Source organism: Sminthopsis crassicaudata, chromosome 2 (genome assembly GCF_048593235.1).
Source record: "Sminthopsis crassicaudata isolate SCR6 chromosome 2, ASM4859323v1, whole genome shotgun sequence".
NCBI lineage: Eukaryota > Metazoa > Chordata > Mammalia > Dasyuromorphia > Dasyuridae > Sminthopsis > Sminthopsis crassicaudata.
Genome location: NC_133618.1, coordinates 22,980,207 through 22,991,307, shown reverse-complemented (window position 1 = coordinate 22,991,307; position 11,101 = coordinate 22,980,207). Strand labels below are relative to the sequence as shown.

General features: G+C 35.7%; 1 protein-coding gene across 1 annotated transcript in view; it reads left to right on the top strand.

Annotated features, from left to right (window-relative positions):
• The window catches only part of CTNNA2 (catenin alpha 2), a 1,514,496-nt gene that overhangs the window by 1,164,588 nt on the left and 338,807 nt on the right, over window positions 1–11,101 (top strand). Inside the window, 1 exon segment of the mRNA XM_074285480.1 lies at window positions 4,406–4,558. Within this exon segment, the coding sequence (XP_074141581.1) occupies window positions 4,406–4,558 (153 nt within the window).

Sequence of the window (11,101 nt, the reverse complement as noted above, 5' to 3'; positions counted from 1 at the left end):
ATTTTCTCCTGAGGATGAGTGCCTTCATTCCCAGTGTAATATATTTTTTTTAATCTTTTAAAGCTTTTTATTTTTAAAACATATGCATAGATAGTTTTCAGCATTCACTCTTGCAAAATTTGGTTCCCAATTTTTTACTCCCTCCCTTCCCTCCACCCCTTCTCCTAGATGGCAAGTAATCCAATATATATTAAATGTGGACAATTCTTCTATACATATTTATTTCCACAATTATCATGCTGCACACACAAAAAAAATCAAAATCAAAAAAGAAAAAAAAAGAAGAAATAAAATGAAAACAAACAAAAAAAAAAGTAAAAATGCAATGTTGGGAACCACATTCAGTCCCCACAGTCTCTCTCTGGATGCAGGTGGCTCTCTCTATCACAAGACCATTGGAACTGGGCTGAATCACCTGACAGTTGAAAAGAACCACATCCATCAGAGTTGATCATCACATAATCTTGTTTTCCTTGTATAATGTTCTCCTGGTTCTATTCACTTCATTTAGCATCAGTTCATATAAGTCTCTCCAGGCTTTTCTGAAATCATCTCGCTGATCATTTCTTATGAAAAATAATATTCCATAGCATTCATAGCCCATAACTTATTCAGCCATCCCAAACTGATGGGCATCCACTCAGCTTCCAGTTCCTTGCCACTACAAATTGGGCTGCTACAAACATTTTTGCACATCCCACTGGAATATTGCAAAAATTGTGGCAGTGGTAGGATTCTGGGGAACTGGGTAGACTTGCCTTTTTGATCTTTAAGAAGCCATGTGTAGGAATCAGATTATAGAAGAAAGTCAGATTTAGCTATTATCTTATCTATGGTTGGGAAAGCATTTGTGGTTCATCTTTGTTTAGGTAGAAGGCTGAATTTAATATTTTTAAATTCAACAACTAACATTTAAATTTTCATTTCTAGTTATGAAATGTCCTAGAGTCATGGTTCATAGTCATTTGAAAGATTTCAAGGAGATTCTCTTGTAATCACAAAAAGATTTTATTAATTCAAAAGCCAATAGAATAGTCTCTAAGAGAATCTAGTAAAGTATAGGAAAATTTGGAGAGTTTATACAGTGGATTTTGGATTTCAGTCGGCTGGATAACAGTCAGAGAAGAGAAGAAGAAGAAAAAAAACAACAACAACAAAAACGGGATATAGTCTTTTCCAGCTGGGGAGTCAGGATGTCATCAAGTAAAGAAGTCAGGATGTGACTTTTACAAAGGAACAATTAAAGAGCCAAGATGTCAGTCAGGTGAGAAGACTGGATGGAAGTTTTTGCAAGGTGCTGAATTTTAGTAAGGTCCAGCAACAGATAAGAGTTAATTGCTTCACATTTCTTAACTAGATAAGCATTTTTGCTTTTGGTGAAAGGAAATTCTGGGAACAAGGGCTGGGGACCTATCAGATATACTCCCCCAAGAGGAGTCTTCCTTTTTAACAAAGAAAATTCATTAAATGAAACTAATGTAGTGACCATATTAATACTTTTGTGGTGACCATAATCACTATCAGTGATCTGATAGCATATTCAATATTCTGTATCCATGAACTTCCATCATTCCAAAGAAAGAGTCTTTATTTCCTTTCTGAAATACATTTTGGTAATTGGAAATGCATAGCATTCAGAAGGGGCTGAAGTCTTTCTGTGATAGATACCCCTTCTCTCCTTATTTAAGGTCCCAGTCTTTATTATAATAGACATTGTCTTGAGAGGACTGTCCCCTTCAGTTGTTATTATTTATTCCATCATTTGGATACAAGATATGAAAAGATCTTTATAGGAGGAAAGGGAAGAGACTGTGAGAATCCTGGACATAAAAGTACTTCAAGTACAGAAGCCATGAAAAATGGGAAAAAAAGAAAAAGGCATCATCCCTTCATGCTTTTACCCAGAACTGGCCCTGCCTTTGTGATCATCCAGTATTCATGTGATATTGGAAATAAGATCCAAGTGGGACATTAATTCAGTGTACTTCTTATCTAAAAGGGGAAACTGAGATTGTGTATGGATGGATAAGAGATGGTCCTAATGACACACAGCTAGAGCCCAGATTGGAAGCACAGTATCGGATTCCAGTTTTCACTCTTTCTCTCTTCATCCTACCTAGAAGAAAGAATTCCAGTGCCATGACCTCTGACGGTCCTCCTCACAGCTCTAGCTCTCTGATCTAGCCCTCGGATCATTCAGAAAAATCCCAATGTGGAATTTTATTGCCATAGGGAAACTCAAATGAGGAACTATCTTTACTCAGGCATTTCAGCACTTGCTGAGAACCTTAAGGGCTCAGAGAACTGTGGAGTGACCACTAAGAAGAAAGCTGCACAGTCAGTGTGTATCACAAAATCTTCTTCTTCCATGTGTGCATGGAGCATGTCACAGTATTTCTTGCTCCTTTACCACCTATGAATCCTAAAGTACATAATCTTATTTGCATGTTAGGAAACTGAAGCTTGAGAGTGTTGCAATGGCTGTTCTAGGATTACACATTTACTTAGAGTTTAAAATGGAGCTAGGTCCTGGGTCATCCAACTTCAGTGGCATTTCAATTTAATTTATCAAACATGTGATAAGTACCTACTTATCTATGTATTAGGCACTTAGCATTGTAATTTCAAGGTAATTTAATCATTTTATTAAAAAGATCAGCAGGTTATTAACAAAGGATGGTCATTTGTCTGTCTCTCTTAGACAAAAGACCCTTGTGATAGTGGGGCTAAAATTTTATATACCCTTAATTGTTCAATTAAGGCTGAGCGTGATGATTGGACTAGGGAAACTTATCTTTATACTTTATATCATTATAAGGAGACCATGGCCAGCCTGAGGCTATCTAAACAAAAGGACTTAGTCCCACCCAAGTTTGAATAGATGGGTTTCCTCACCTTAGATTAAATGCTTTGGATGGTTGATAGGGCTGGAGCAAAATTGAAGAGAATTAATGCAATCTCCTTATCTGTAATATTCAAGAGACTGAACTTTTGAAGGATTTTAGAAGAGAAAAGGAAATTTTCTCCAAATTATTGGTTATTTATAATCATTTCTCACGGCATACAAAGATAGAAAACAAAGCTCTCCTTACCATAGTGATGTGATATTCTACTGAGTGTAAGGAATATATTAAAAAAAAAAAAAAAGTCTGTGCTTGCAAACACATATATATTTATATATATAAAACATATATGATATATAGTTAATATACATTTATATAGCTGTACATATATACACTTATAATTTATATGTGTAGGTATATACACATATACATTTACATATATGTGCATATACATCATACATACATATATACCTACACATAGAGGATTAGAAGGTCAAGACATTGGGAAGTAATGCTGTATAGAACAGAAACACAAGCCTTCTTATTTCTTATATAAATTTTAATTGAGGCTATAATTATTTTTATAAGACTGTCATTTTCCAATAACATTCTGTGCTTATTGCCATCTTTTATAACAAGGAAGTGTGGATAAGCAAAACAAATAGACCCATTGGCAACGACAGACAATGTATTCATCAATATATACCTTTAGTTTTCTATTCTACCGAGAGGAGAGACATAAGTTTCGCCATCTGTCTTCTAGTAACCAGATTGGTGGTTGTATTGATTTGAATTCACATTTTTTAAAACATCATTTCCCTTTACACTCCTATGTCCATTGAATATGCTGCTTGTATGTTTCTTTTTACTTCTCCTTTTTACTTCTCATTCAACTTTACTCATTTACTTTTTTTTTTTTTACCTCATTTACTTCTCATTCAACTCTTCCCATCTTTCTTACAGTTCCTTGAATTTGTTGTTTTTCAAGACACCATACTTATCTATTTGGATTCAAATCCCATAATCAGTACAACCCTCCAACAATCAATGTAAATCCAGTTTGTTTTCTAGATATTTTTCTAAAATCTTTTTGTTCTGGGGGCAGTTAATTGGTGCAATGGATAGAACACCAGCCTTCAAGTTCAAATCAGATGCTTAACACTTCCTGGCTGTGTGACCCTAGACAAGTCACTTAACCCAGACTCAGGGGGGAAAAAAAAAAAAAAAAAGTATAGCGAAGCACTCACAAGCTCAGTTATGGAGGTACCCTAATGTGAGAGTCATCCAGTGGTCATTGAAGGCAAACCTCATCTACTTATTTATCCAAGGGAGGCTTTAGCTGCTGCAAGAGTCTTTTAGTTGTTAGGCTCAGCACTTTACATCACATTTTATTACCTTGAGTAGGGACATATTGGAGAAATGGGGGTGGAGGTGATGTTAATTAGAAGGTTGTCCCCAAATTTAACCACAATTGGTAAATATGTCAGAAAAAACAAATTGGAAAAAAAAAAATCAATTGACAAGTGTTCAATTGCTTATTACTCTGCTTTCTTTTCCTATAGCTTCGAAAGGCAGTGATGGATCATATATCAGATTCATTCCTGGAAACCAACGTCCCATTGCTGGTACTGATTGAAGCTGCCAAGAGTGGGAATGAGAAGGAAGTCAAGGAATATGCTCAAGTTTTCCGTGAACATGCCAATAAGCTGGTGGAGGTAAGTCCCTGCCATCAAAGTATAGAGCGTCACCTCAGACTTGATCTCTTATTCTTGGTCCACAGGATCCTTTAAATCATTGACTTATAAACAACATGGTGGGACATATCTTGCTCTTGACATGAGATACATTCAAAACCTGAGTTTGGGAGAGGAAGAAATGAGTGGCAACTCCCCAGCTCTGACATGTGCCGCCTCTTGTTTGCTATTTAAGGAGGGGGGAAGGAAGGTTTAAAAATGTTGGGAAAAAAGAGAGATGGAAAATAAAGCCAAAAAATAAAGACTAAGGAGTGGGAAAGCAGAGCCAAGGATTCGATAAAATAATGTTAAATGGGACAATAGCCTGTGTGTTGTATTCAGGAGTTTGGATGATGAGATGCTTATCAAATTTGTGGTTAAAGATTGAAGATAACACTCCTATGTAGAATGAAAAGGAATGGGACTGTTTTAGTTTTGTATTGCTTTATTCTTCTGAATCAAAAATGTCATCCTATTATGTATCCTATCCGATATTAAGCACAGATATATTTTCAAGTGTAAATTTATTGAAAATGATATGACATTGATGTCATCATATTTGGAACGGTGCCAACTTCTACTAATGGTTTATTACTTAAACTAATATAGTTATTTTGAATAGAATTTCTCTATCTCTTCTTTTGGATTTTGTTGATAACACAAACCAAAAAGTGACAGGTTTATTTTCTACAACCCTGAAGTTGTAGTTTTAATTAATTTTAGTTGTCTTTTCAGTGTTCCCTAAATACATTTTCATATTTTCAAAATAAAATAAAATAAAAAGGGTACTTAGCCCCTTAGGTTCTTTGCTGTCATTGTTTAGTTCTTCTAAGTCTTTAAGTAGACTTGATATTGTTGAAAGGAAATACAGGGCTTCATTTTTCTTTGCTGTCTTTGCTACTTTCCTTAATTTCCTCTTAATCTAACAATTTTTGGACAGTCACTCTGGGAGTATTACATGTGCCATTCTCTTAAAACATGATTTGGAGTTTATTTAAAAAAAACAAAACAAAAAAAAAAAAAAAAAAAAAAAAACAAACTTGCGTGCAAAGGACTTGAGTTTTCTCATTAAAAATATGGGAGCTTAGGTTTTCTAATAGTATACATGAAATCTTGGAATGGCTTTGGAAGTCCAAAATGTAGACTCCTTGAAAGGAAAAAAAATGTGTCCAGACTGCCTAAAGAGGGATGCTGGAAAACTACTATTAAGGCAGAATAGAACAAGTTATTCCCAGGGAGTCAGAATGATGTCCCTCAAACTGTTGGAGGGTCTGACTATAGTAAAAACAAAAACTCACACTCTGTCTCGGCCCCTCAGTCCATTTGCCATAACCCTGCAGGCCGCATAAATGTCCTCAGCGGGCCACATCTGTCCGGCAGACCTGTAATTTGAGAACCCCTGTCTTAAAGTGTTGCTTCAAGAATGCAAAAGTGAATTATACAGCCATGAAAGAAATGTTATTAAAGAAAAACAAACAATGTCCAAGATAGTAAAAAGTAAAAAAATAAGTTAAAACTATCAGTAGGATGGATACAGATTGGCAATACTCAAGCAAGGTAGGATGAGATGATGAAGAGTCCTTGAGACCTAAAGAACTGAAGTTAAGAAGGTGAAAGAAAGGTGAGTGACAGAATGGAAAAAAAAAAAAAAAAAAAAAACACTCAAGAAAAGAGAGTGAGAAGTATGGCACTGGGTGATGATTGGTTGATTAATGTACAGAAATGAAAGATAACCTAGGAGGAGGATCTCCATCTGCGATAGATATAAATGGACTTTCAATACAGACACAAGTAGATGAGGACAATAGGTGTTCCTAGAAAGGACTATTTGCTACTATCAATCAAGGTTTTGCTTTGCAGCAGTAGCTCATGTTCTTGAGTCATAAAGCAAAACAAAACAAACAAAAAACTTAAAAAAAAAAAAAAAAAGTTCCAAAACTTTATTTATGCCTTACCCACCCCTCTCCACAAATAATCAAGAATATTTTTTAATCTAAAGAAAACTGTGGATAGCTCAAAATAGTTGTAAAATTATTTTTTTTTAACCTAAATAGCTGCATTTTACATTGTAGAATCTGTCTTTCCCAAAGTAAAGAAACTCATGATAAAAAAAATGACTAGGAGATATTTGGAGAGATTAGCAATTTGGGAATTTAGATTCCACTAGCTTATGAGTTCCTTGAGGGCAGAAATTATGTTTTTTAAAATTTTTTGGTCTATTTTTGTATCCTCAGTGTTTAGCATAGTGTCTGGCACACAGTATGGATTTGCTGTTGTTCAGTTTTTTCAGTTGTGTCCCATGATTTGTGGCTCCATTTGGGGTTTTTTTCGCAAAGATATTGAAGTAGAAAATTTTCTTCTCCAGCTTATTTTATAAATGAAGAAACTGAGGTAAATAGGAGTTTGTAGAAAACCCTGTAGGTCACAGCTAGTATGTGTCTGGGATCAGATTTTAATTTAGATCTTCCTGATTCCAGTCCCAAAAGAAAATTTACTGTGCCACTTATCTGCCAAGAATGCATTTAATAAATGTATACTGATCGATTGTTTGACTGGAAACTTGGAGGAAAAAAATATGATTTTGGTTTGGAATGGAAGATAAGCAGGAGAGAGCAGATATAACTTGATCTCTCCCTGAAACAATGACAGAAAGAATAAAGAGAAAGGTTCTCATGGCCAGAAACTCTAGAATAGAAGTTAAATTGAGAGGGACGAGCAGCTCTGTGAGTGCCTCCAGAGACTGACATACCTATATAGAGAGCTCTTTGTTAAGATTTCAAAAGGTTAATTCATCATGATAGATAGAAGCAAGGAAAGGGAGGTTAATGATGAAAGACAAAAAGTGGGACAGTTCTTTAGGAAGAGTATAAGAGATGCCAAAAACCCAAGGAAGATTACACTTTCAAAAATAATTAAGGCCACTAAGACAGGCTTTCTAAATTTTCTTGCGAATAAGGACAAGGAAGAGATGGATCAGATTGTTATGCAAGATAAAACAATGCTAAGAGATGATGTAGGGGGGAAAACACATTATGGAACTCTAGTTTTCCCCTTTTCTCTATCAAAAATAATGCTCTTCATAATAGAAACACTGGAAGAAAAAATGTCAGCAAGGTGAAACTTAAGGAGAGAAAGGACACAGAGAGAAAAACATATAAAGTGCTTTAAATGAAATTAGGTCTCCTTGGGTGAATCAAGTAATGTCCAGGTTTTGAGGAAGTGTTGGAGATGTGGCAGTTGATCTACTCACTCTACTTTTTGAGGAATCCATGGAATAGTGATGGAGAACTGGAACAAAGCGGCCTTTGTTGAATGACAACTATGTTCCAGGTATATACTAAGTGGAAAAGGCAGTCCCCATCATCAAGAAACCTATAATCCAAAGGGGAAAATGATATGAAAATAATTATATAAACAAGCTTTGATCAAGACAAATCGGAGAAAAGAAAATATTATGGGGAATCAGAAAAGGCACTTTGAAGGAGGTGGTATTATAGTGGTGAAAGCAACAAAGTCAGGAAAGACTGGAATTGGACATGAGAAGGGAGAGAATTCTAGGCACCGGGGACCATAAGCAAAACTGGCCAGTGTTGGGAGATAGTGTGTTTATAAGGAAATAACAAGGAGGACGGTGTTATTAAATGACAGAGTATGTGCAGTATGATATGAGTCAAAAGTGGAAAAACATGAGGTGATAAAAGGCAATAAGAACCAAACAGAAGACTTTATCTTTTGATTCTGGAGGTGATAAGGAGCCACTGGATTGGATTGAATAGAAAAAGGCTGACACAGTTAGGTTCAAACTTTAGAGAAATTATTTTGACAATTGAGTAGAGGATGGATTATGGTGGGAGATGTGAATTAGAGAAATTAATCAGCAGACTGTTATAATAGTTGAGGCAATGAAGTCCAGAAGCAGAATGGTAGCAATTTCAGATGAGAGAAGGGGGCATATAAGCGAGATATTATAAAAAAAGTCCAAATCTTCCCAGAAAGGCCTATCAATTATCAGGAATCTGTCTATAAACTCTTCAAATTACTTAAGAATTAACATATGCATAAGACAACTAGAAGTGACTAATACACAGATTCCAACAGAAAGATCACTTCTTACCCAGGTGACTATCTTTACAATACTCACTCTTCATTCTACAGTACACAGAGGAGATATCCCCCCCCCCCCCCATATGACATGCTCTCTACATTCCCAAATCGTAGTTTAAGCATATCTAACATATCAATAACTATCATCAGGATAATTTCCCAGAAGCTGATAGAATCTGGAAAATAATGCACTGGATCCTAGGTCTTTATGGATCTTATGAATCTCTTTAGGGTCTTATGAAGGGATTATAACAGAGATCTTTAGGGTCTTATGAAGGGATTCTAACAGGGATAAATCTCTTACTGATTTTTAGGCCTTGCACATGAGTTTTTCAGTAACAACAATCAACCACACTAGTAAATATTGATGATTCTTAAATATTTATGAGGAAGATATATGTTTTGTTTTTGTTTCATATGGCATGAATCCAACATGAGTTAACAATTTCAAGTGATAGCCGCGGAGGTTGATGCAAACTTGGGCTGCTTTAATATGATTGTAAAGTCTATAATAAGGGAGCCTATAATCCTCTTTATTTTGGCTGTATGATACCATATCTAGGATATCGTGGTCAATCCTGGATGTAATAGTTTAGGGGATTGACAAGCTGAAGTGTGACCAGTGGAGGGTGACAAGGCAATGAAATGAAAAAAAAAAAAAAAACTGCACCATGTAAAGATAAGTTGAAATAACTGGAGATGTTTAGGTTAGTGATGTGGAAATTTACACTATGAAATGATAGCTGTCATCAAGTATTTGAAGAACTGTGTGGCAAAAGCAAGATAATCCTTATTCTTCTGGTTCCCAGAGGTCAGAAAGAAGAGCAATGGGTGGAAAATTGAAGGATGTAGATTTGGACTGTAATTGTTGGCAGGATTTTTCTGCTATTGTTGTTGTTTAGTGATGAGTTGAGCTGTTATGTTGGGAGGTGAATTCCATGTCCATAAAGGTTTCCAAGGAGAGGCTGGAGAGCTACCATTTGGCCATGTTGGAGATGAGAGGCAGAGACTTCTGGGGTCCTTTGAAATTTAGTGTCTACTCAATCTGTGTATGCTAGACTCTAATGCTTTAGTTGAGAGATGATCGGCTCCTGAAGAAGTCATAGAGAATCAAGAAAGAATAACACCAAGATTAATTATATACATGTTCTTTCTTGTTCTTGCCTTATGTTGGGAACCTAATATGTACCCTGTACAAAATGATTAGGACATCCGCAGTGAAGGAGGGCTTAGCCTTTTTTGTCACAAGTATATTAGACTCTGTCATGCTCTTGAGCATTCTCTAGAGTTGTCAGATACATTTCAACCTCAATGGGAACCTGCATCCCAGACTAAGCACAAAATCAAGGAAAATTTTATGCAATAGGGTGTTACATACTGACTGATTGCTGAAGAAATTATGGATATAGGGAAATTTTCTTTTTTTGAGGCAATCAGGTTAAGTAACTTGCCCAGGGTCACACAGCTAGGAAGTGTTAAGTGTCTGAGACCAGATTTGAACTCGGGTCCTCCTGACTTCAGGGCTGGTGCTCTATCTACTGCTCCACCTAGCTGCCCCACAGAATTAATTTATAAAAAGAGCTTTATTCAATTACACACTAATCTGATAATTTCAAGTACTAATAATAAAATGCATTAGAGTTACTGAATAGTTTGCTCATTGTTACACAGTCTAATGTATATGTATATATATATATGTATATACACATATATACATACAATATATATACACATATAACCTGATATATATTTGAATTTGTATATTTAACTATACATATAATATATCTCTATATGAATCTATCTGTCCTATATTTAGAAAGCTATAGTAAAAAGGGTTTTAATCTAGGAGTCAGTAAAATCTGAATTCAAGTCCTATTTTGGAAAGATATTGGTTTTACCACATCAAGGAAGTCTTTAAAGCTATCTGTGTTGCTCTGGGCAATTATGGAGAAGGGGTCCTCCTGTCTTGGTAGAGGCAGGCTTTTCACCAGAAGTTCCCTTCATCACTGAAATCACAGGTGTGGTCCCCCCCAGCAATGTACATGTGATTATGTATATAGGAATCCATCTCCATATACATCTATATACATGTATAGATACATGCATTTTCTTGAGTAATGTCCAACTCTTCATGACTTCTTGTGAGCTTTTCTTACCTAAGATACTAGAGGAGTTTGCCATTTCCTGGGTGGATCTTTTTTATAGATAAGGAATCAGGGTTAAGTGACTTGCCCAGGGTCACACAGCTAGGATGCGTCTGTGGCCAGACGATCTCAGAAAGATGAGTCTTCTTGACTTCAAGCTCAGCATTCCATACATACATCATTCCTCCTAGCTTCCCTGGGTCTTATGTATAGAAAAATACATATTGTTATGGATTATCAGCTAGTTTGTGTGCATACTCAGCTGACATTTGTGATA